This window comes from Cydia amplana, chromosome 1 (genome assembly GCF_948474715.1).
Source record: "Cydia amplana chromosome 1, ilCydAmpl1.1, whole genome shotgun sequence".
In the NCBI taxonomy this organism is placed as follows: domain Eukaryota; kingdom Metazoa; phylum Arthropoda; class Insecta; order Lepidoptera; family Tortricidae; genus Cydia; species Cydia amplana.
This window is the reverse complement of record NC_086069.1, coordinates 29,794,386-29,821,942: the sequence shown is the minus strand read 5'-3', so window position 1 is coordinate 29,821,942 and position 27,557 is coordinate 29,794,386. Positions and strand designations below refer to the sequence as shown.

Sequence of the window (27,557 nt, the reverse complement as noted above, 5' to 3'; positions counted from 1 at the left end):
ACTGGGACGAAATGCCATAAGAACTTAATTAAGTTGAGTGACTTCAAGAAAAACACTTTTTACATTATCTTTAGTGTATTTCTTTCAGAAAATTGTGTGTTGTATTTATGAAAGATTTTATTATAAGCTGCTTACACTTTGTTGGTTGACGGATTATTAGGGACAACTTTAACGAAATATATGTCGTAAATATGAGTTAATTTTGAGTCTAAAGACTCGCTACGTCAAGTCTTCATTACTTAAACGTCTTCCCGTTTTAAACCTTTGTGTAATATACACAAAACATGTTTTGAATCCCATCAAACCTTAAATGCTTTCTCGGAAAAAATGGCTATTTGGCTATTAATGCCACAACTGGCTATGGTTAGGAAATATTTTCTTCAGCACTATTTATTTAATCGTATGGCGTAGTATAATAAACAGAAACAAACAGTTATAAATTCAAATTAAGTCCAATCAGCCACTTGGTGGCCTCGTCGCTAAGGACGATCAGGTCTTCAGGAGGTCCGTTGGCATAGCGCGTTATGGGACAATCCTCTATAATGTGCTGAATTGTTTGTGCAGTCTCGCCACAAATGCAAGCCGGGGATTCCACCCATCCACAGCGGTGTTTGTAGTAAGCACAGCGACCATGGCCAGTGCGAAGTCTGTTGAGGTTGCACCAGTGCCGTCTTGGGAGGTCAGATCCTTTGATTATGGCACCTGGAGTGATTCCGGAGCCCAGCTTTCCCGCCATCAGTGAGTTCCACGACTGTGACCACTCACGCTTCAGGTTGAAACAACTATCGACAAGACCCTTAAAGATACTGTAAGAGGCATTCCTGGATTTTAGGCGACAGTTGGCTGGGTTCAGAAACTCCGCATGAATTGGTAGGGCTGGGTTTTTTTGGATCTTTACCGCTTCCCGCATCAGGGCACTGAAAGCGTACGAATTACCTTTTATAACAACAGTCGTATTTCAAACACATCCATTTATTTTATCCACATTAGAAACATCCTTTTTTTACGTGCTATTTTATTTCTATTTCACGATAAGCTGTAAAAGGCCGCTGCTCCTACACCTGATGGTATGAAATAATTTCTTAGTTTCATAATTCATGGTAACAAAGTTCATTTTAATCTGATTTAATCCTAACATTATTAATACAGTTTAAGAAGTACTCACTGATCTTAGTTCTGACAAATATCGAGCTATACATATAGTAAATATTATGATGGAATAAGTAGAACCTTATCTGGGGGCACGGCAGTGCCCCCGCCAAGTCGAGCAAAACAAAGAGGCACGGCCGTACCATCCTTTTCTCGAAGAAATTCAGGCCATTTTCGACGTCCTGTAATTTTGTTCTGGCTAAAGCTAGAACCCTGAATTTTCAGTAATATATAGGGTTTAACATACTTAAGATATATTCTCAAAAACATTCAATTTGAACTTGTAGTTTAAGAATTATTGTATGTCTGTGGTGTATTTGCATGTGTGCGCCCGCACGCACACAGGCGCGGCTACTTGTAATGTACAATTACCAGTAATAAACGAGCATCTATCAGAGCCGGTTGTTTCACTTGTTTCACTTAAGTACTTGCATATACCTCACTGGCGACGATCCGCGTCTTACCCGCGTGTGTATTTAGAAATAACCGTTATAATGGCTACTAAAACTTCTATCGGAAATTTAAGTCAGTTTGACCATAATACCCAAGAATGGGAAATTTTCAGTAGTCGTTTGAAGCAGTTCATCATTTTAAACGAAATTAAAGATGAGATGAAGCAGGCAGTGCTACTGACACACCTGCATGACGATACATACCGGCTATTGAAGAACCTTGTGTACCCAAAAAAGGTAGAAGTCGTTGGGTACGACGAGCTGTTGAAGGTGCTCGACGGTCATTTTACTCCGAAGAGGTGTACCTTCGCTGATAAGAGCAAATTCTACGAGGCAACGCGTGACGTGGGGGAGAGTGTCGAGAAGTGGGCGGCTAGGATCAGAGGACTCGCCGTGCACTGCGAGTTTGGAACCTCGCTGGACATGCTGCTGCTGGACAAGTTCGTGCTGGGGCTACGCGCCGGCAAGGAGCGCGAGCGACTCTTCGAGCAGGACGTCACCACGCTCACGCTGGCGAAGGCGATGGAGCTGGCACAGCAGACGGAGTGTGCGCAGAAGGCGCGCGCAGACGCGGTGGCCGTGACCGTGAAGCAGGAGCCGGTGTACCGGGCGGGCGCGCAGCCGTCCGCCGGCCGCCGGGACCCCGAGGCGAGGACCTGCTCGGTGTGCGGTATGAGGAGCCACGACGAGAGTAGGTGCCGATACAAGTCCTACCGGTGCCAGCTGTGTGGTGAAAAAGGACACCTCAAGAAAGTGTGTACTTCCAAAAAGCAGTCCAAGTGTCGCGTGAACAATGTTGAAGCGACAGAGTTCTCGGCAGAAGGTGGAGACTGTGATAATTGCCAGGAATGTAAACTTCTAAGCTTAAGGTACGTTAACTATAAGCCAATATTACTTAATGTATCTATTAATGACCTTGAATTGAACATGGAACTGGACTCGGGCTCCGGTGCTACCATTATTAATGACAAATTATACAAAGAAATGTTCCCTAATGTTTCATTATATAAAAGTGATTTAAAAATGTGTCTATACAATTATCATAAAATAACGCCAATAGGTTTTTTCGTTGCAAAAGTAAAATTTATGTTAAAAGAAAGACTTTTGAAAATTTACGTTATAAAAAACGGCGGTCCGCCAATATTAGGCCGTGATTTTATGACAAAGTTTAATTTGTCATTCACTGTAGATAACAAATTTGTTACAGATGTAAACATTAATCAGAGCTCGAGTGAGGTAACAAGGTTGTTAAATCAATTTAGGAGTTTATTCGAAGAAGGGTTGGGCAAATTTAATAAGTTCAAAGTCCACTTGCAATTGAAAGAGAACGTTAAACCTAAGTTTTTCAAACCGCGGTCAGTTCCGTTTGCTCTAAAAAAACGGGTAGAGGAAGAAATCGACCGGCTGGTAGATTTAGGTATACTCGTACCGGTTAATTTTTCTGAATACGCAACGCCTATCGTGCCTGTTTTGAAGGAAAATGGCAAAGTCAAAATTGCAGGAGATTTCTCGGTCACGTTAAATAAAGACATGGTTATCGATAAGTACCCGATGCCGCGTATAGAGGAGGTGTTTGCTAAAATAGGCGGTGGTGAAAGTTACACGAAATTAGACCTTAGCAACGCGTACAATCAGTTCGTTTTGTCTGATAGCTCTCAGGCGCTTACGACCATTAGCACCACGAAGGGTCTTTATAAATATACTAGGCTAGTATATGGTCTCGCCAACGGCCCTGCTATTTTTCAACGCGCTATGGAGTCGTTGTTGGTAGGTATTGACGGAGTCAGCTGTTGGTTGGACGACGTGTGCGTAACGGGACCGACGAACGAAATCCATTTGGTGCGATTGCGAGAGGTTTTGACTAGGTTTAGCGATGCAGGTTTAAAGTTACAGAAAGAGAAATGTGTTTTCTTAGGTGATAGTGTAACTTATTTAGGCTACGTTATCAATAAAAATGGCTTACAAACGTCTCAAAAAAAAGGTGGAAGCTATTCACAAAGCACCAAGGCCGACTAATGTAACGGAGGTAAAGAGTTTTTTAGGACTCGTAAATTATTACCGTAGTTTCATACCGAACGCGTCGAACATGTTAAGTCCTTTACACGAGCTACTGCGCGCGGAGGCCAAGTGGGAGTGGGGACGTTCACAAGAAGAGGCGTTTCAGGCAGTAAAAAAGGAGCTGGGCTCCGAGCGCGTGCTGGCTCATTTTGACCCGGAGGCTCAGCCAGTGCTTAGTGTGGATGCAGGACCTGGCGGGTTAGGTGCCCTTCTGGCACAACGCGACCCGGCTACCGGCGCCGAGCGCCCTCTCGCGTTCGCCTCGCGCTCGCTCAACGCTAGCGAGAGGAATTACAGTCAACTTCAGAAAGAAGCGGCGGCAATAATATTTGGTGTTAAAAAGTTCCACCAGTATCTGTATGGAAGGCAAGATCCGTTCGTTTTAAAAACCGACCATAGGCCTTTGTTGTCAATTTTCGGCAAAAATAACGGCATTCCTGTCATGACCGCTTCCCGGCTACAGCGTTATGCAATTATTTTATCAGCGTACAATTATAAGGTTCAGTACATAAGTAGTGCGAATAACCTCGTAGCTGATTATTTTTCTCGTGCGCCGTTGCCTAACATGGAAAATGATGGCCATAACGAAGATAACGATGACGTGTCTTATTTAAATTTTTTAGATGAAAGTGTGACTCCCGTGACAGCTGATAAAATAAGACAGGCTACCGGAAATGACACCACATTAAAAAAAGTTTTTAAGTATATGAGTCTCGGTTGGCCGCGAAAGATAAGCTGTGCATCTATTCTACCTTATTTTAGATGCAAAGCAGACTTACAAATAGATAATGGTATTCTTTTCCGCGGTCACCGGGTGGTTATTCCGACAGTATTTCGAGATCAGCTGTTACGTGAATTGCACACCGGACATTTAGGTATTGTCAAGACAAAAAGTATCGCGCGCGGTAAGATGTGGTGGCCTAACATTGACGGCGATATCGAGCGCTGGATCGGCTCATGCGCCGCGTGCGTGGCCGTGCGCGCCGCCCCGCCCCGCGCCGCTCCCGCGCCCTGGCCGCGTCCTCCCTCTGCCTGATACCGGGTGCATATCGATTACATGTCTATTCATCAGAAAATGTATTTAATTGTCATAGACGCCTATAGTAAATGGTTAGAGTGTCTATTGATGGACAAAGGTACTACTACTCGAGCGCTGATATGTAAACTTAAGGAAATATTTTCCAGATATGGCGTACCGAATGTCATTGTATCCGACAATGATATTAAAATTAATTCCGCCGAATTTAATTCATTTTGCGCAATGAACGGCATTCGTTACGTCACTTCTCCAGTTTATCACCCGGCCAGCAATGGCCAGGCCGAGAATTCTGTGAAAACATGTAAAAAGATGATTAAATGTATAGATAAAACAGATAAGTCACAAGTAGAGGATAAACTGATGGGTTTATTATTCGAGTACCGTAATACTCCCCATTGTTCTACGGGTCAAACTCCAGCGAGTTTGATGATGGGCCGTAATTTAAGATCACGGTTGGATCTCGTGATACCAGATGTTAATGAAAGTATAGATAAAACTGTTATAGACGATTGTAGAAAATTTAATGTCGGGGATCAAGTATGGGTTAAATGGTTTACTGGAAAAAAAGAGATCTGGGTTCTAGGCACCATTCAAAATAAAATTGGTAACAGAATGTTTTTGATTTATGTGCACACTAAAAATACTGTATGTAGACGCCACGTAGATCAAATGCTATCGTATACAGGTGGTCCATCTGACGTGATTAATGTAAGCGAGGATGCCGGGGCTGACGAGGACTCGTGGTCACCACCAGTCGAGCCGCCGCCGGCTCCGGCTGCCCCCGCGCCCCTGGCGGCGTGCGCGCTCCCTCCGCCCCCCTCCCCACGGGCAGACAGTCCTTTACGGGCGGATGTACAGCCGCATAACGTAGTGAGCGATGAGGCCGATGAGTATTACGATACAGGGCTCTCTGGGGAGGAGGAGGAAGTAGAGGAGCGTGAGGGGCCGCGCGCGCCGGCCGCGGAGGTGCCGGAGTGCGCGGTGGCACCTGCCGCGGAGGAGGCGCCCGCGCCCGCCGTCACTGCCGACGCGCGGTTGCCGCCGCCGCTTCCGACAATTACTAGACCGAATTTAAGGCCTAGAGATAAAAAGATTAGTTATAAGAGTTAATGTTATTATTTTGTGTGTGTTAGTTATTATACTTATTAGGTAGTATTAAATACTGATGTATTGTTTATTATATTGGCAGGTCTTACAATTAACGGTGGAGAAATGTGGTGTATTTGCATGTGTGCGCCCGCACGCACACAGGCGCGGCTACTTGTAATGTACAATTACCAGTAATAAACGAGCATCTATCAGAGCCGGTTGTTTCACTTGTTTCACTTAAGTACTTGCATATACCTCAATGTCAAAGTTCCTTAATTTCGACACTGATTCACTCATTCACCTACGATCATCATAATTCTAAGGTAATTCTAGCATAACCACAAGCTCCAAATTTTAAACATAAGTAGTTTTCAGCTTATCAAGCCATAGAAAACCTAAAAAGATTGCCATATCAGTCACGCCTTAAAGATCTAAGAACTGCATAAGTATTTTTGTAATCCCATATAAATGTATGCTATTACAAAGTTACTGTTGCAGTTCCTACAAATAGTAGGTAAAGTAAAGGTACACTACGATGTCTACGATGTACGATGTGAGTATGAATGAAGATGTGTTTAGTTATATGTGTATTATTGTGTATACATAGTATTGGTATGAGTACCCGAAAAGAAGGACTGCCTACAAAAAAAGATGAGATCCCATCAAAAACATTACCTGTAAAAAAGCGGCCAAGTGTGAGTCGGCCTCGCCCATGAAGGGTTCCGTATTTAGGGGATTTATGAGGTATTAAAAAAAACTACTTACTAGATCTCGTTCAAACCAATTTTCGGTGGAAGTTTGCATGGTAATGTACATCATATATATTTTTTTGTTTTATCATTCTCTTATTTTAGAAGTTACAGGGGGGGGGAACACACACACATTTTACCACTTTGGAAGTGTCTTTCGCGCAAACTATTCAGTTTAGAAAAAAATGATATTAAAAACCTCAATATCATTTTTGAAGACCTATCCATAGATACCCCACACGTATGGGTATGATGAAAAAAAAATTTTTGAGTTTTAGTTCCAAGTATGGGAACCCCCAAAATTTATTGTTTTTTTTTTCTATTTTTGTGTGAAAATCTTAATACGGTTCACTTACCAAGTTTCAACAGTATAATACGCATATACAAGTATAGTACAAGTCATTATACGTATTACAAATTAAAGATATCTTATTGATACGGGTTTAACACCCCCTGGCACTGATCAAAATAACCGACTTGGTTTCATATTACATCTCAAAATTTTTTTGTAGTAGAAGCGTTGCGAGACTTGCACCTTTTTACAGATAATGTTTTGATGGGATAACACATTATTAACCTGTCGAATCCCACGATATGACGTCACCATAAGCGTTCTGGCTCATATATGAGCCGTGGGAGCTGACAGATTAATAATGTATAAAGATTGTCGTGGTTATTGACGTCACGAATCGAGTCTACATCATCGGAATGCTCACTATTCTTCAAATATAGAACTATGAAGTAGGTAACTTTTCATCAAAATTCACGTTAGACATCAGCAAAATAGCCTCAAGATCTTTTAAATCATTCCCACAGTTCAAACAACGTGTTCGACAAATACGTAGGTACGTTGCAATAAGACGAGCTCTGGCCTGTCCAGATGCGAGTTCCCCCACAAAAGGATCGCAATACATTTGAATGTGCAGCGCTTATACCCCCAGCGTAATAGACTTGAAGCCAAGCCAAGAATGCACCAATTGATTATTGATATTGCAATGCTGTATTGGTTTTCGAGGAACCTCGAACTTAACGAATCTTGGCAAAGAAGCGATATTTGATTTATACTCAGGAATTATTTTACCTAATAATGTCGTCCGGGGATTTTTATTGCCAAGTTTCTTTTTTGTTTTCTGAATAATAAAGGTTTTGCGGCTTTAATATTAACGAGAGGGAAAGTTGGTTTCCGGCAGTGCGTATTTGGCAGAAAGAATAGCAATTTATGGAAATTATTTATTAAGGTTATTTCACTTTCCTCGGAGGTTCTGCACCGTTAGATTAGAAGGGCGTTTTGTCTGTTAGCTCACATATGTATGGAATCCCCACAACCTTGACAAGCTAGTTATTAAGTAGATATAAAGGCCAAGCGGAAAGTCGTCACGTATTTTTTTAATACGACTAAGTAACTGAATCCAGTGGTTTTCTCGTGTAAACAGTGTTTTGAGTAAAAGATTTTTATGAGTCTTAAAAGCTCAAGTCTTAGAGAGTATAGGTGAATTAGAAAAATACACCACCTAGGGCGAGATTGGAACTTGAGACAGTATAGCTACCACTTTACCAACTGAGTTACCGAACCTTGTAGATTAGAGTGAATATTTTAATTATATCAATCATGGGTTTAAGGCATTGGGTCTAAGTGGTCTAACGACATTTTATGGAATCAAAAATTAAACTGCACTTAACCAATAACCAATGTAGATAATTTTAACCACAAAGTATTTCCCCGGATATGAATCGAATCGCAGACATAAACCGGAACCCGCAAAGTTCCAGTGACAAACAAGTTCGGACAAAAAATGAGGTGTTCGCAGACGGCGCGCTCGCGCCATCTGGGGACGCGGTGCCAAATTGCACCAGAGACATTTTTCTTAACAGAGTTTGTACGGTACATGATCTGGGTTCTTTAGTGATAGGGAAATTTTAACTAAATTATTTGAGATTTCAGGAATGGTTTCCCATTGGTCTCTTGAAACCGATTCTGGATTGAGTCATAAAAATAAAAAAGTCACTACAATATATTAATCCGTATCTAATTTCACAGGAATGCAATTTTTAAGGATAACATAACTATTTATCAAGGGGAGCTAATATTTCTGGGTATATTATGTCAAATCCTTGTAAACATAGGATAGGAAAAAGGTGTATTTGTTTAAAAAAAATACTAGACGTTTGTAGTGCTTACAATGTCAGTACCTATACAGGGTATTTTTTCAATTCCATCCTGTATCTTTCGCAAGGAAATTAGGTAAATTGAACTAAACGATTATCATAATGGAACTAACCCAAAAATTGCGGAAAAGAAATTGAAAATTGAGTGCCAGTTACAAAATGTCAAGACCCAAATTAAACTAGACAAAGTAATTCATACTACGAGGTTTGTTTCTTGCAAAATATCGCTTACCAATTAAAACAAAATTGTATCTATAGCCTGTCTATTCGTCGTGTCTTCAACCGCGCCCCGTCTGATTGATATTGGCCGGTTATTCGGCCTAGTGTTTTACGGCCGCATCAAAGGCACTCGATCGCGAATTGGGCCACCGGGTTTACGGCGTTCGTGTTAACGTTCACGGCGACCGCGGCGAGACGGCGAAACATTTGATACGAGATTTTGAAATTTACGACTATTTATATGTTTAATAGTGAGTTATTATCATGGTTGATTCTGCACATGTTAGATTAAGAAGAGCCCGTACCATGAGTCACTGACAGTGTCATAACTGACATTTACGCTATCGAGAACGTAATTTACTTGCTATACATCTCGTTTGCACTAATATGCGAGTACGAGCGAGATGTGTAGAAAGTAAATTACGTTCTCGACGGCGTTTATGTCAGTGACAAACTGATGGTAGCCGTAAAGAAAATGTGATCTTACTTGATGTTGTAGAGGTGAAAAACACTTAGTTTTTTTTACCACAAATATGCCTAGTTGAACATACGAAATAATCGGGCCATTGCATTAAATGCCAGATTTATAGAAAAAAATAATATTTTGGAGAAAAAAAAACTAAATATACCTATTTTGTATCGCCGTCGGGCCTACGGCACTCCAGTTAATTTACATGAATTTGACAATGGAGTAATACCCGATCTATGTCAGCTACCTAAACATACATACTTACGAAACGCACGCAAATATCAATACACAGAAAATAAAACTGCAAAAAGCCACTTAAAAGGAATTGCAAAGTGCCCGAAATATCATGAGGAGATGGCCAGTTAGAGCACCATCTCTAAAAGATTAACGCATGCGAAGGACGGACGTAGAATAAAAATATAATATAATACCTATATAGTCCGCTCATCCCCCAGGACTGCTATTTGCTTATTCGGCGAGACGCGTAATAAAACGAAAAGTAAATATCATAACTGGGATACACATAAAAGTGTCGTAAAATATCGCCGTACTATCTTTATTGGCTGAGGACTTATCGGCTTAAAACCCGGAGCGATGTAAATGCAAATGTGTTTTAGCTATAAGCCTTTAAATTTTCGGCTTTTGGAAAAGTTTTAGGTCATACAATTACAAATTCATAACGCAGAACCAACCCCAATGAATGAAAAGGTTGGATGTAGGATGGATGACGTTAACCAAATGATAAAATAAACGTATTTTTTTTTGTTGAAAATGTGTGGTGTGCCTCACGATTGAAAAAGATATTAGCTACTACTAATATGTGGACAAGTAGCTACGACCATCTTCCCCGTAGTGTATTTGAATAAAGCATCAATTCCGTCACTTTAGTCGTAATATAGACACGGTGTCACATTAAAATGTAATGGGTGAAATGTACTGAATTGGCCGGTGTATAAATTGACTTTGAAGCTTAAATACATAAAATTATATGATGGGGTCAAATTTGATAGTAGGTATCCCGACAGCCGATTACATTGACACAAGTCTGACATTTTAGTGCAAATTGTAAGCTGAGTTAGATATTATGATTCTCTGAACCTCCTTGTATTACAATACTATTTTTAAAATACTTCAATCTACGCTCCACGTTTATATCTGCCCGCTATATGCCGCTATCTATGAATATTGTTTTCCATAAATGTATTGAGCAACCTATTGTAATACTTTAAGATGTAAATTGGCTGACCTGCTACAACTTTGTGTGGAACCATCATCGACCCACTTTCAGCCAACGGATATTGGTACCTAGGTATAAAATGTAAATTCACAAAGTAACTCCTATAATTCTATCGTTCATATATAACTAAGTATGTTGCATTGATGTTAAGACACTTTAAGACAGTCTTTGTACCTACATACTTAAATTATGTACTTACCTACAAGACACACAAACGAACTTCTTATATTTTTTCTCAGGATTAGTCATTGCTTTTTTCCTGATATCAATCTGCCAACAATCTATATGTTTTATCAATAATAAACTTCGTATAAATTTCAGCACATTATGTGCCTCGAATAATATATGTAATACAAAAATAAGGCTTCTTAAAATTTATTATTTCTAATTACGTCTTTCCGTCTTTCATTTCTACTCATACCTAATAATCTTTATAAAACGGGAGACCCAGCGAACATTCATCTAGCTCTCCCCCAGACGTTCCACACCCGCAAAAAACTTCATGGATATTTATATTGCAGTATTAATCAAAAAGATTATGATTCCGCGTATAATGAAAAAGAAGCGAGTCGATCCGTCTTCATTTACGAACGATACTGTCCCTAAAATCAGTGTAATAACGACAAATAGCTTTGTAAGCTAACTCGCGAAAGCTGATTAGTTGGTCTGTTTTCTTATTTTCTCTTATTCCATTATTCCGTCAATGATTTGCTTTCCCTCTTTATTTTGTTCACCTATCGGCTCGCCATTCAAACGAACGCCGGAGTTGAATAATTCAATTCGCTTTTTGCAAAAATGATTCCACGCTTTCTGTTTTACTTTGTTTTTATGCGGAAATATTGGCACAAAATGTTGAAAGTTTCTTCTTTGAATTAAAACGATTCTTATTTGGTTTCGAAATGCGATAGCGGAAGAATTTCGTCCATGCGACGGAAAGTCATTTTAAAATTCTGTTGGGAATATCTTGATATGACATGCGTGTGCTTAAATTTTAATACCAAAGAAAATATTATTTCTCGTAAGTAAATAGATAGCTTTGTGGTTATTAAGATAGTTTGATTATGTACTTAATTATTGGATTTAATTTAAGGCATAAGAAACAAATTTAGAATGAAAGGAATACAAAACGGTATAAATCACGCATACGACTAAGACTTGAAACTACATGTACATATCAGCACTATCAAGTCCGCTTCTTGTTGCTTCAGAAATACACATTTAAGCTAATTTTATGAAGCTCAATACATATTATTAATTCGAGAAATATAAACATTGTAACGTATACGCTCTTTCATAAGGTGCATCCACATCGCGGTTAACTTTTGTGGAGCAACTGTGGAGGAACACTGTGCAACAGTAACTAGGTAAGTTACGTAATGTTACCTACCGTGTTGCACATAGCTGCTCCGCAAAAGTCAACTGCGGTGTGGATGCACCTATACTCCTATTTAAATTTAACCAGCGTCTCTATAATCTTGTTAGGAAACCTAGCTTCCTAAGTCTATGTCCATTTTACATTGAACCGACCTAAAGCTCTGAATCCCAATGAAGTCTCCGCACACAACAGCACAGGGCAGAAGTAAAGGATAAGCGGATCTCATTTTGTTTTGTCCGAACACTATCGGGTATTGCAGGCAAGTAAAACAAGGAGAGACAAGCGTATTGTAGCTTAGAAATAGTGATGCGCCGAGGATTACAATTGATAGAAATATTTTTGGGTATTTTTTTTCATTCCGATAGGAAGATATTTTTTTTACTACGTGTTTTTGCCAATAATTTTAGATTTCCAAACGCTAAATAAAATAAAGTAACATTTGTAGCATTTTTATCAAGTATTTTTTATAAGTCCGTCTACCGTACTTCAACCTGAGGAGTTATTCTCAGTATCATCACATCACTACTAGGAGTGTACAAAGATCCGTCGCTCTGGGGCCCAATCCCATTGCATGAATGTAACTAAAGAGTCTTAAATGTATGAACTCGCAATAAACACTAATTTCTGTGGGAAACGGGCCCCAATATGAAGGCCAGCCACATCCGTATACCTCTTTTACCCGTATATGAGTTTAATGAGGAAAAGTGGGATATGTGAGATTTATTTGTTGCGTTCGTGAGTTTTGTATATATATTTTTGACTATAAGAGTACCTAGTTTTAGAAGGTTGGCAAAATTAAGATGGCAAATAAGCATAATATACTTACTTAATGTGGCTTGCATTAGAAGCATACATTCTCACTGGATGACCCAATATGAAAACGGCATTGATAACTACCAAAAATGTATTTTTACCCGGACCCAGAGGAGCGTAACCAAACGATTGACAAGAAAATGGGATTCAACTAAATACCCTATTGGTACAGTCAGCACAAAAAGTCTATAAAAAGTTAATTCTCATCAGCCTCGCTAACCGATAATCGAATTTCGCGGACTAGCGACTTAAATAGCTTTTTACTCTTTTAATCGCTACGTCGGTTAAATGGGAATTACACTGACAATTGAAGTAATCGATTGGACTGCAATTTAGTCGCGTGGTCACGTCGGACTTAAAAGGATTTAGCGGTTTTAGTCATTAAAATTGGAATGACTAGACGATTTTCTGCGACTTAGTTCTAAAGCGTCCGCTAGCTGGCGCGGGTGCACGAAACGGCTGCATGCACACGGGTGCCAACATTGTACTAAGTACACGGAAAATCCGACGCACGCGTCCGCGCCAGTTAGCATTAGGGCCACTTGCACCATTCCACTAACCCGAGATCAAGCGGTTAAACCGTTGGCGTTAACCCAGTAACAAATTGTACTGGTAACCATATTAACTCCAGGTTTAACTGGTTAACCCTGGGTTAGTGAATGGTGCAAGTGACCCTTAGTCAGGTCATAAGTTATACTGTGACAAAAGTTTTGACTGATAAAAAAGTTAGACCCTTGTTATTCATATATACAGGCTGCTTCCTGTAACAGGAGCAATAAATTAAACTAAAGGCTGTACTCCTCAAACTGACCAACATTTGTTCAGCAACTTTTAAAAATTATGAATCCTTTAGACTTCCTCTTTTTCATACAAAATAAATATTGCCTTCAATGTACGCTGACATCAGTGTGTTTGACGTTGCTTGTCACGCTTAAACATAACAAAATTTGCAATACATTGCGTCTTAGAATAAACTTTAAAGTGTAATAAAAATCAAAACATGAGTTATTTTCAAAAGTTGCTGAACAAATGTTGGTCAGTTTGAGGAGTACAGCCTTTAGTTTAATTTATTGCTCCTGTTACAGGAAGCACCCTGTATATACGTTGAAATATAATTTAACGTAATTTGTTGTCTCATTTTGGCATAGTTCTATCTACCTATACCACGCGGACAATGCCGTCCTCGAAACGTCGGAGGTAAATTTTTTTAACTTAATTATATACGCGATTAAGTCCCGTTTTATAATTTTACCCCTTATAAATCATTTAAACCACACGTAACGCAATGCTTATATCCATTAACCGCACCACGAAATACATTTATTTTATTTCGGTTACACTCGACCTACATCCGACAGCGTATCCCATCATGAAATAACAGATGGCGAGTGTGTACATCTTCAGTATTTTGAATTACAGTCTTCAGTATTATATCCTGTTGCAAGAATAGAGATTCAATCCAATAATAAGGAAAATACTTACATTTTAACGCGAATATGATTATTTGACATAAATCATAGTTAATTGTACAAAAAAGTCTGTCGATTTTTGCGGGGGAGCGGAACGTCAAATGTATACGTAACGCAAAAATGTCAGCCATGTTAAATAAACGTCCGTCCATACTGCCCTCCTAAGGTAAAAGGCCGTATTTTCAAAGAACACTATATGAAAATACGGCCTTTTACCTTAGGAGGGCAGCATACATACATTGTGTATGACCATTGGCCGCCCATATTCGATAGAGGGGAACGCCGGTCCGTTTGGTTATCCTCTAAGATTAATCATTAATAAATTAATCATTAGTTCTTTTGGCGTCACCATAAGTTGGATGGATAAGAGCGATTTCCAAAAATTGAGTGAGTCAGCATTACGACCAAAAAACCTTAATAACTACGACTTCTAAAAAGAAAATGCCGCACCAACTCTCGACTCAAGTCTCAATCAAACTATGGTGTTTAATATTATTAAACACCTCAAAATTTTCTAATTTGACGTAAAATAGCACTTTCCCGTCACTGAGTAAAGTCCGGAAGGATACTCGAGATAAAATTAAAACAGCCAGTCTCAGCGTTTTATAATCTCCCCATCTTGAGGCTTAGGGACTTCGATAGTCCTTATGCAAATGCCGGGCTGAAATTAGAGTCAGGTAGTTTCACGGTGGGTTGGTTTGACGAATGAAAAAGTGAAGCGATGGAAAAGTGGCAGGATCAGTTAATTGTGAATTTGTGCTGAAGACTGCGGAAAATAGGAAAATCTTAATTTTGAGAGTTTTGACTGGAAGCCGTTTCCAATTTAATGTCTTATTTAATGTCTTATTACGGTTTTGATCTTATTTTGACACGTATTGAAGATCGTTCACACTGATTGGTGCATGCGAAATGAAGTGAAAGTCGTGCGTGAGTTGCGCGGCGCCAATCGCTAAGACGACCGTCTAAGATTGTGTCAAAACCAGATCATATCCGTAAGAAACTGAAAAATTAGAATCGAATTCCTGTAGTAACACACTACAATACTGTACCAACATAGTGTAACAAAGGGAATCCTAAAACAATTTGTGTCGAAGTCTAGTCAAATGTCCCACTTTGTCGCTTACGATATGGATGAGATTTACTTGTATCTTTATACGAATAACCTGTCAAAGCGTCCTTATGGCTAGCGACAAAGTAAGACTTTTTGCTTGGAAACGACACATTTGCACACACACACATGTATGATTATATTGTAAAACTATCAAATGTTGGCATATAGTTTAGACACGTCATACTTTCTGCTACTATTGCACTGACTGATGTTCACATATTTATTTATTTATTTATTTATTTATTTATTTATTTATTTTAATCTTTATTGCACAATACATGAAGGTACAAATGGCGGGCTTAATGCCAGGCATTCTCTACCAGTCAACCAATGGGTCAAACCAGAAACATTAAGTAGGTGCAGTGTCTTTTAGAGTAAATTAATTTGGAAACATGACTATATCATTATGAATATAAACTATATTGATAAACTTACACATATACTTAATGCAAATAAACCTACATATATACCATACATATATAAACACCTAGTGTGAATCATTAAGTTGACAAAGAGGAAAGTTTGTCAAGGAAATACTTGCGCAGCATGCGCTTAAATGTCAATTTGGTCTGCGCTTGTCTGATAGGGAGTGGGAGAATGTTCCAAAGTCTGATAGCCTGAATAGTGAAAGAATTGGACATGATATTTAAATTACTTTTAGTTGGCGATTTACGGATAAAGCTTGATTTTCTAACGCAATACAACAAAATCATGTCAATATAATAATCTTGTCCCAAAAATATAAAGTCTAATCTTGTCTTTTCTGCAATAATATCTGATACAAGACACGAAGTATAATTTTATTAAAAAGTTGGCTAAATAAAAGGCTATATACCATATTGGAACAAAATCGATCATTATAATAGGTACTTTCTCCGAGTATGGAATCTTTAGAATCGACCTAAATAGTTCAGTGCCTATTGGTCAAGAAGCAATCACTTTGCATGAATCACTATGAGATGTGTGACTCATAGGCAAAGGCAGCCAATTACTTAGGATTCAAGGATATAGCCTTGTTATTGCATGTTATTGGAGGGACTGGCGGCTCGACCGTTTTAAATGTAATGGAAATGATCAATGGTTAAGAACCTTTGTTATTAAAAGACGCCGGTGAAATTAAGACAGCGCCATCTAGTGAATTAAAATCTTTCTAAGAAACATCTCAAACAACACTTTTAATTAAAGAACACACTCAAAGCGGCTCGTAAAAGTTAAGAAACTAGAGTGATTTCGGAGACTTAAATATTTATAGTGTAATTCATAATAAAGGTTTTATGTCTGTTAAATATTAATTGCCGCTACTATATTTTTTCTAGACAACATTTAACATATATTTTTTCATAGCCTATTAGCGTGTCCCACTGCTGGGCAAAGACCTCTCCTCTTTCCCGCCGTTTGGTCTCTGTCTCCATCTCCGTTTTGGTCTTTCTTACAAAAAATATTATGGGACAATCTTAAACATATAGACCTAGCTCGGCAGGTAAGTTTCGATGAGGCTTGTGTTATGGGTATATATATAATAGACAGTTAAGTATAGATAAATACTTAACATTTGTGACGACTACAAAAATAAATTCCCTTTCCAGGACTTGAATCACTGATAACAACCATGTAAGCTGTAATCAGAATTCAAACAAAGCCTTGAATAACTTCGCAAATAAAATGTAAAAACTTCCAAAATCCAAGTGAACCAAACTTGCCATCTCAAGCCAAATGCACTCCACCTAAAATAAAGTTAAATAAATGAAAGTATTCCCCAACTTTCCCGATAGCAGAGAGGTATGCTGGCTGTACATTTCCCAGTACATTCTGTAAGGAACATTAGCTGTAAGTAAAGGTCGTTAAAACTTCTCAGTGGCTTAGTACATTAGTTCCGAGCTTGTCGCTCTGTCCATGCTTTAAATGGCTTTTAAAAACGTGGCCAAGTTATGCCAAAGAATAAGTTTTATCGCTGTTCCGCGCATATATTTTGTATAGTATGTTACTTGAGACAGATTATTTTCATCGGTAAATAAAGTGTGTCTGTTTTACAAATATAGCTTGAATATAAGATTATTAAACAAACGTTTTCCAAAATCCAGAAATCTGTGAGCAGTTTCATACTTATTCAAAATAGCATTATTTGCTTAAATTGTGTTTTTATAGTTAATTAACGATATACAGAAATCTGTGAGCAGTTTCATACTTATTCAAAATAGCATTATTTGTTTAAATTGTGTTTTTATAGTTATTAAGTAGATTGATTATTCCACGAAGACCTCTTGTAACATACCTATGTTGAACAAATAAATCTTTGCATAAGAAATGCTAATTTTAATATTTATATCACTGTGACGTGCAAGTTTATTTTTAAATTAGGTTCTGAAGGCGCGTTAGCTTTGAGTGTCTTTATCGCAATATCTCTTAACTCACACGTTACAACATTGAAAAAGGAACTTTGCTTAGTTCACAATAAAGTTCATATTTCAATAAAGACGTTCAAAAGATGTGACGTACATAAAGTAGCCGGGAGATATGCTAAATCGCCCGGTCGAACTTGGCGAGTCCTCAAACTTGGCGCTCCCACTTTGAATCCACAATGAGTCTTGTCTCAATATTTTGACATTTGAAAGTTTCTAATTATGGACATTATTGTAATGAAGCACTCAGCCTAACTTTATAATCAGACACGTCTTTCTAGTTAGATTCAGACTCAAAAAAAGGACAAAATAAATGAGAAGAAAGTCTAATAAATTTGAAGAAATTAAGCGAAGAGTCTATGATTTTGTAAAAGTTATTTTAGTAGATTGATATAAATTTATTTAAAATCTAAAAGAGCGATTATAAAATTTATATCTTAAGGCTACCCAATCCCTACTAATATTATAAATGCGAAAATAAATATCTGGGCCTGTACGTCTGTTTGTCTGCTATCTCTTCATGTTTAAGCCGTTGAAACTATTAAAGTAGATGAAATTTGGTATGTACATTTTTATTGAAGTTTTTATCAATCATCATCATCATTAAACACAGATAAAGTTAGAGCAAAAACTTAGTAGGTACCTGAAAGTAACAAGCTTTCTAATTTTCTTTTATTTGCCAGTTGTTAATCTAATCTATCTAATCTAATACCTTTAAACGAGCAATTCTTGTTTATTTATATATATATTTCGGGGATCTCGGAAACGGCTCTAACGATTTCGATGAAATTTGCTATATGGGGATTTTCGGGGGCGAAAAATCGATCTAGCTAGGTCTTATCTCTGGGAAAACGCGCATTATCGAGTTTTTATATGTTTTCCGAGCGAAGCTCGGTCACCCAGATATTGTTCTATTATTAAAGAGCAAGTTACTCCGTAGGGATAATTACCTATTTTGGATTTGTAATATTGTGCATAGCAGTCGGTGGCAAATTCATTTCTTACATACGATAAGAGGTGTCACAAAAAAACGACATCTCTAAAGACCTATAAAAACTTGTGTTTTAAGTAAGTTCTTAGAGAATTTCCTGAGAAACCTCAAACATTAGAGTGTACGAGTAGATCTTTGAAAATCCTACACTTCATCATCCTAGCGTATGTAGCTACAAAAAAACATATTTTAACCCTCCTGCGTTGGGTAAAAACTACGTTTGACCTTCCAAACATGACATGACGCATCGCTCTCAAACCTGAAACTTGCCTGAAACGAAACGGAATGGCGGATGAGCAATCCTGTGACGTCACATGGCGACAGGGAAACTTGTTTATGGCCTTTTAACCGAATAAGGAGAAATGTATGACGTCATATGGAGGGCCTTTGAAGGGTGTTTGTGTCGTGGCTTATTTGGCAGTGATAGCTTAAGTAAACTTAGGAGTTACATGAACCTGCCGCCAAAAAGCCGCCCATACAATCCAAGTTACGCTCACATTTTAAAACGGCATGCTTAAATTTCATAAAAATTTTGACATGAAATTGAAACATTAAGTACCTATTTAAGATAAATCTGTGTCTGGTGCTAATGTTAGTTGATCAACAACGTTGCGATTATCAGTTTCCTTTCCCATAGATTTGATTCAATACGAATAATTATATTTTCATAATGCTTGGTTTTATAAAGTATCGCTTGTTGCGTTAGGAGTACTTTACAATTATTAACATACCTACATAGGTTTCACAAACAGCCATAATAACATGCATTTCTTATTTTCTTGCTGTTGTTGTTGTCTGTACATGTTCGTTCATGTTTTTGATCGTCACGAATAAAAATCTTTTATCTTTATCTATCTATGCGACAAATTTTAAATGTACAATTCAGGGAAAAATAAACACAAAGTGGCTAATAAGAAAAGACTTTCTTCAAAACGCCACACCAAGTTCCCTATCTTATAACACAGGTAGGTACTCAGGCTGAAGCTAATGTCGGCACGCCTTGCTTACTTAAGTATGGGACCTTCGGCCTGACGAATACAGATAGATTCACGTAACATGACAATGAACTCAGGTTTAGGGTGCGTGAGTTATAAGCGACTAGTTTTTTCAAAAATTGAACTTGGCTTGAACAAAATGCTTATTGCTTAATTATCTAACGGTCACATTTTCGAGTTGGTTAAATATCTATTGTTTTGTGTTGTATATGGGTGAATGAAGGTGATTGGGAGCAGGCTAGTCCTACCAGCTCAACTCCTCAAGGAATCATATCAAACCTTGATGTTGAGAAGGACCTCGGGGAGATAGTTCGGAGATACGACAGGTTTTGCCCTGTAAAGAAAGAAACATGAGAAGGTGACTTCTGTCTCTATGCAACCTCGGCATTGGTGACTGTCTGTATTCCCTGCATTAAAAAGATGTTTGCTAAGTGGCGAATGATTTGTTATGACACTGGGTTAAAAATATATTTCAAACCTCAAGGATAGTATGTGGTTCTTTTGAAGAAAACAATAGGTACCTATCACAAAAACGTCAAAACGCCACGCCATAACAACTCAGCACAAGTAGATTCCCAGAGGAGCTCCATAATGCAATTATTAGAAGTAAACCGCGTTAGAATTTGCATAACTATCAGTATATTCAGTATCTTACGGCTCGACCATAACATTGCGTGACCAGCTGCGGTGGCAGTGGGAGCTATAAACTAGTGGGAACGAAATATCCGATCATTGTGTCTCGCTCCAACCTATGGTTGCCGCCGCCAGTCGCGCAATGTTGTGGCCGAGCCCTTACATAAAACATCGAAAATCGCCCGTCACTCAACAATCGCACCACACCCACAACTCGGCACAGGTGGATCCCCTGAGGAGCTCCGTAATGCAATCATTAGAAGTAAACCGCGTTAGTAGCTCAACTTCCACGGCTACGAGTTGAAGTTATGCTTTATGTTGTTCCTGTGACGAGAACACCTCTGCTCACCTCTGTTGTGTTCTTTGGAGGGCGCTTAGAATTTCTCGCACATCTAGTGTGATTCTTAATTAGTCTTACGCTTAAATGCTGAAATGCGAAGTGTGCCGAGACTGATGTGGATATTGGACACTCAGCCGCAAAATTGCATGATCACTTTTATTTACCATCTGTACAGCAGGGATCGGATACCGGTATTATTTGTATGGGAACGAAAACTGTATTTTTTCGTTCTTTGCTAATTATTTCATTTCTAATTGGGCAATCTAATAATACGAAGTCGTTACCTTAACACACAACTAAGTCTTACATTTCGAGTAAGTAAACAATATTTCGAAATTATGGTTTATTCGAAGTTTTTGCAAAAAACCGGTTCCGATCCCTGCTGTACAGCAATCCATGAAATTTTGTTTCTAATTTAACAATTTGTTATGGATTGTAACTGGTTTTGATATTGTCGACCGTCTTGGTCATTGGTGTGCATTTCACTCACATGGTAAGCAATCACTGTTACCCATAAACATCTGCAATGCCCGAGGGTTTGCAAGTGCGTTGCCGGCCTTTAGGATAAGATTATATTCTTTTCTGGAAGCATTCGGATCGGTCTTAGTCTGATATCCCTCATCCTCCTCAATCCTGGCAGGATTACAATGATGGTGTTAAGATAAAATAAGATAAAAGATAGTTTATTCAAATAGGCATATTACAAATTACAATGTAATGTAATGTTCAGAAATACACGTGTAAGTGCTTGAGAATGTTCTAAATCCTAAATAAAAGATCAATCTCCTACCAAAAAATCCTTTATCCTACATTACTAACCTAAACCACTTTCAAATTATTACACCCATTCAGTTTCCACGCTCAGAATGGGTACAAGACTGCGTCACATCCTAAAAAAATACAGCACAAAACCTACCAGTTCGTAACTATCATGATACCTTTTTCGTTCAAACGTTTAAGTACGTGCTTAAGCCTATTTTACATAAATAAATAATACCCAGGGCCGTTTAGAGTGATTCACGGGCCCGTTGTAATTTTTGTATCGCTTTAATTGAATAAAGAAGTTGAAATGAGCCAGTTGGGTCCAAAATTCGCGAAGGTTTTGAAAGATGAAGATTTGGGAAGGGTATATGTTAATGTTCCGCTGAATTGGAAAGCTGAAGCATTTAAATTGATGATTTAGTTAGTAGGGATCTTTACATAGCAACAACTGCGTGTAGTGCCAATCAATATCTAAATCAGTATGGAGGTCGATTCTAATTTACCAATTTGTTCTGGTTCTGAACTGGTTTCGACACAACCTTGACCTCGTCTCGGTGATATGACACGCATCTCACGACTCACCACTTTCACTTATTTTGTCACGCACCGATCAGCGTAAGCGATTTTCATGATCGCATCAAAACACTAGTTTTGATACGATCATGAATGGTTTTTAATGGTTTTGAACTATCAAAACCATTCAAATTGTATAAAAAATTTATAAAAATCTGAATCAAGTTCTGAGTGGATCTAAGAAATAAAATTCAAAACGTTCGTTTGTTTATACTTTTAATTTGTAAATGCACACACAATTTCATAAAGAAAAAAAATTAAAAAAGAAAGTGCCAAAGTAGATAAAATCTCTTGTCTTCTTTCTTCAAAAGCTCCAACACAATTTAGAATTATCTCTTGAAGCGACATTGAGCTTATTTTATGTTTCAACTGAGACTTCTAATGTATGGTTTCTTTAACCTTTGTAGTTTAAGCTTAAGAGTTACGAAGACTGGGAATGTCGCATACTCTTGGAACTAGAACGACGTAATCGACAAAGCTTAAAGGAAAATGTTTTTTGTACCAAGATTCGAAAGGTGTGCAAAATGTTTGACGATTCATGTATTTTGAAGATATTCGCTTATCGCGATATTGATTGATTTGATGGTTCTAGCAGGAAAATTACTATTAATTTTCTTTATAGTCCAAATCAAATTAATTCAATTGGCACATTGTTCATTTAAAGCAATAAAGCAAAAATAGAGTATAAATATTAGACTTTAAAGGATGACTAACGTTAGACCGGTCCATGTCCGGGCCGGAGTTTCCGGAGCTTCATTTTCTATGGAAAGCATCACGTGATCACCTGTCATAGAAAAACAAGCGCCGGAATCTCCGGCCCGGACACGGCCCGTTTATACGGCCTGTTCTAACGTGAGTACGTGAGTAGGGTTTGCAATCCGGATCCGAAATGTATGAAATTATCCGGATCCGCGGATATTCCCATACATTTCGGATCCGTCGTGCAAACCCTATACGTGAGTCATCCTTAATGTAGGACTCTTCTCGATAATTTGTAGATTTCTTCACAAGTTTGGCTGGTCTACCAAAAAACATCCTTCTGCTAAGAAAAATGGCAAATGTGATTTGGAAATTCTACACTTTCATAAAGACAAGCATATTAGCTCTTACTAGATATAAACAGACGTAGTTACTATACACATTTGATCTTTAAATAGCAGATCATTCTCAAACGACTCAAATTCTAATGGTGTCGTTTTACAGTATCCTGGCACTGCTTTGCGTAATCATCTTGCACTAACAACGGCGCGCCTCGCTGGTTCAGCCATAATTCAGTGTTATATATTATTATCTTGTACCGTAAGATCATTTACCACAATTTGCCTCATTTCGTTACTTTAAAGCTAAGTAAGAGCCGGATTCCGCCGACGGGTATGCTTAGCAAGGCTTCAAGGTTATGAATTATTTAGTGTTAGAAATAGGGCGCTTGAACGGTGACGGAGAGCTGTAACGGACGGGGAGCGGTTCAAGTGTGAAATATCCTAGATCCTTTGTGTTAAGTAAGTTTTCGTAGGAGGCAAATGAGCAGACAAATCGGCTGATGGTAAGCAACCGTTGCCTATGAAGACCTGAAGGGTTGTAAGTGCGTTGCCGCGGCCTTTAAGATGGGATTACGCTTCTTGAAGGTTTGAAGGTCGTATCGATCTGAAAATACCATGGGCGACAGTTTTATATCTACTGATAACCATCCATGTGGTGAAGATGGAAATGATGCGTAGTGTAAGTTTTCAATGTTTAATTTTAAGAATAATACGTAGTAGAGATGGATAAGTATTTTGTAGGATAGTAGATATAATGTGACCGACAAAGCCCCGAATTGGTTGATACAATAAAAAATTGCCCTGTGCGTCCTCTCCTCTCAACCGCAGGAGCCAGTCATAAGCAATATTTATAAGAATAAAGTATGAAAATTAGTCCGTTTCTCTGTCTATCTCATAGTAAAAAAAAATATTGACCCAATAACGCAGGACCAAAATTTTACCTAGTTCTGCGTAATGGTGACCGTATCATAAATCTCTAGTTCTTATCAATGATAATTTACGAGGTATGGGTTGGTATGGGCTTCTTATTCCCGCATAGAGCCCTGCTGATATATTGGAGCCCTGATTTCCCTATCGTTTATTAAGGAGGTCTCCAAGGCTTTTTAAGTTAAGGGCTCTTTGAAAAAGGGTTACGGGTTACTTTGTAAATTATTGGTTGATATAAATTGCATTTGAGATATTTACGTTTTAGGTAAAGACATTATTTTTTGATAGTCGGTTTGGTTTTATTAAAAAAAAAAAACTAATAAGAAATTTATTTTTGTGCTAGCAGATAGGTACGTCTATTATTAAGATTGGAATATTGACAAAAATGTATCAAAAAATATACAAAAATTGAGAAAAGTAATGCCAATGTAGTTTAGGGAAAACACAGTAAAACCTTAAAAAAACTTGCCGATGTTTTTATCATTATTATAGAGATTTTTTAAACTGATAATTTCGTGGAAATTCTCATTCCAAGTGACTTGTTTTAATTGGTTTTTAGATTAGTGTACGATATTAAATTAAAATTGCTCGAAAATGTTTAAAACTGTGTGTCTCCTCTGACTCCGGTCACAACGGGGGGCTGCCATTGCGAAATATCAAATTTTCATTAGCTGAGAAAAAAACTTGTTACTGGAGTTTATTTATTCAACGCCCGGGAAAGTGTTCGGAGACTTTTTAATACAATAGTTTTAAAAACGTAATTTGTTCAAGGGAATTTTGTAAAAAAAATGTGATTGTGAATTAAAATTTTAAAACAATTTTTAAGTTCATGTTTAAAGTTAAGAACACAGTTATTCATTAACTACTAGATGGAATGGGGCATAAGCTGAATAGGAACATAGTGATTTTGTTATGACTGACGATACTTTGAGGTGAGGTATATCATACAGAACAACTTTTACTCTAGCACCAACCCCAATAAACGCATAGAAAATGGTATACTGATACATTTCAGAGAATCCTACATATTATGTTTTGTATGGAACAGCAGATATTTTCGCGATTTCGGGACTGGCTCCATAGTAAAAGTTGTTCAATATAACCTTCGTATTCACCCCTCCGAGTATGGTCAAACATAACAAAATCATCCGGTATATTCAACTTGGGGCCGATTGCATAACAACTTGTAACTAATAATATTAGCGGAAGTCTCTTTTCCATTCCTTTGATTAGAAAGAGCCGCTTTCTTTCTCACTTATAGTATGAAAAAAATTGTTCCAGTGAAATTCCGCAACATGGCGCATGATCATATAATTATTCCTGGTCAGGCTTTATATCTGTCACCGTAAGATTGTGAACCCGTTAGTTTATAATCTAACGTAGGTTAGGTTAGGTTAGATTATAATCTCCCTACCGTCAGTTTATAATGTAACTAGCGAGATTATAATCTGACGAGTGTTTACAATTTTATGGTGACATATCCATGATAAGATTATTTCATAATGCTTTGTAACCAAATATTTAAGCTTAAATTCGACATATTCCTTTAGCTCACATCGCAACGTAAAAGAAAACGTAGCAAAATCGAACATTACCATGCAATAATTCCGACAGCCATTCCGGACATTTTTCCTGGCCCCGTTCAAACAACGGAAAATCGGCAAAAACTGCCTCAGCCACGGCATTTGTGGATTTTGTGGCGAATTCTTGTAAAAGTTTGAAGAGTGCCTTACGTAAGGCACTCTTCAAATACCTTATACCTTTGCAAATACTGGGAGGGAAAATGCTTTATTCTATCAATATTTTACCTCTCGCCTTATTGGGGGGGGGAGGTCGATTGTTTTAACATGCATTCTTTTGTGAGAGGCTGTTTAAGAAAATGTTGTCTTACACATACGAATGTAGAAAGTAATAAGTTCTGAAATATTTTAAAATTTGCGAAGTCCTAGCGAAATAATATTATTTAAGAATATAATTAGTCATGGTTTTGTTACTGCTATTGTGACTTTTCTTCGTTGATATTTTTTAATAATCCCTATGATATTATATCTTATCTTATTTAATTAACTTAAAGTTAAGTTCATTCTATATCTTCACTCCTAAACCGTTGGACTGATTACGATGAAATTTGGTATGGAGATAGTTTGAGGCCCGGCGATGGATGATGAGTCAAAGTTTCAAGCAGAAGCTAGTTTAAAATACACAGGATTTATTATACTAAACACTGCAACACAAAGGGCCGCAGTAATTCTTCACGTAGCCCAGCAATAGAATTAACTAAAATAAAAGGTTCCCGCCCCACCGAGTTAAGTGTTACTCGGGAGAAATGTATGTCGTTACTTATTGGTATTGGCAGGGCGGCGGCGAACGAGGCGGCGGACATTGGGAATAAAACTGTGTTAGGAAACAGTTTATACAGTTACATAATGTACGATATTTTATAATAGTCGATAGCAAAAACAGTTACATGCATGCCATGTTTGCTTGTAATCGGTTGGATTGTCAAGCAATCTTATTTTATAACTTGTTATTTAATAAGTGTTTTGTACTTCACCAGCTGGCAAACCTTAATAAAAGGATTATTATTCAAATCGTACATCTAGTCTTATACATTCGTTGAAAATATTTCAAGTAGGTACCTACCTAAATATAGGAAGATTATAAATTAAATATCTCAACTTTGACCTTGACATCATGAATTTTATGTCCTCAAGCCACATTATGCCAATCTATGCATCTTCTTTGAGTCTTTTCTACCGCCATAACCTTTCATATATGTGAAGTAGTCAAAAATCGTGGATGGTTAACATTTGATTTTGCTATATAGAGTAAAAATATTCTATCTGGTTCTCCAAAAAAGGTAAAAAGATGACTTAAACTTCGATTAGGATCGTTAACCTACACATATAAGAGGTTATAAAAGAATAAGAAGTCTTCTAACACAAGCTTTCAACCGTCCCAGCTCAAGACAAGTATAACCTAATTGACAAACGACGGTGCAATGCACCGCTTTTTTCCCGAAACCAAAGAATTCGCGAACAAAGAAAGACCTAGACAGAGACAAACAACCGTTTAACATGCAAATATTAGTCCCACGGCGCGAATGGCGGCGTTGTGCTGTCCGACTGAAACCACAGCTACTAAAGGTTACAGTCGGATGTTAACTGCATTCGCATTACTTTTGCGACTTTACTATACGGTGGTGGCACTGGATGACGTCCCTGTATCTGTCAATGCCCTTGAAAAAACAAGTGACAATCGCTGCCGCATTACTAACGCGATTATGACGTTCATTTTATCAAGGAAACTGAAACAGAACGATTATAATATTCCGTGAAATGACAGATACATCAAGAACCAGATACAGCGCTCTCGCCAATGCCGCAGCAGTAATATCGCAACAGTAATACAGGCTGTAGACATGCGAATATCATCTTATAGAGGTTACAATATCTGGGAGACCGAGCTTTGCTCGGAAAACACATGAAAACTCAAAAATGTG

The 27,557-nt window shown here is 38.0% G+C and overlaps 2 protein-coding genes across 10 annotated transcripts in view; both read left to right on the top strand.

Annotated features, from left to right (window-relative positions):
- Positions 1–27,557, top strand: part of LOC134652179 (CUGBP Elav-like family member 4) — an 849,854-nt gene that overhangs the window by 181,835 nt on the left and 640,462 nt on the right. The gene's annotated exons all lie outside the window — the stretch shown is intronic.
- On the top strand, positions 1,473–5,999 carry LOC134652064 (uncharacterized). 2 transcript variants are annotated; one of them, XM_063507226.1, is made up of 2 exons: positions 1,473–2,470; positions 2,809–2,971. In XM_063507226.1, exons 1-2 carry the CDS (start codon positions 1,644–1,646, stop codon positions 2,819–2,821), a joined length of 840 nt encoding a protein of 279 aa, XP_063363296.1. In that variant the 5' UTR covers positions 1,473–1,643; the 3' UTR covers positions 2,822–2,971. The 2 variants fall into 2 exon arrangements, with proteins under 2 accessions (XP_063363296.1, XP_063363288.1); XM_063507218.1 differs by lacking the exon at positions 2,809–2,971 and adding an exon at positions 5,888–5,999 and having other exon boundaries at positions 1,474–2,470.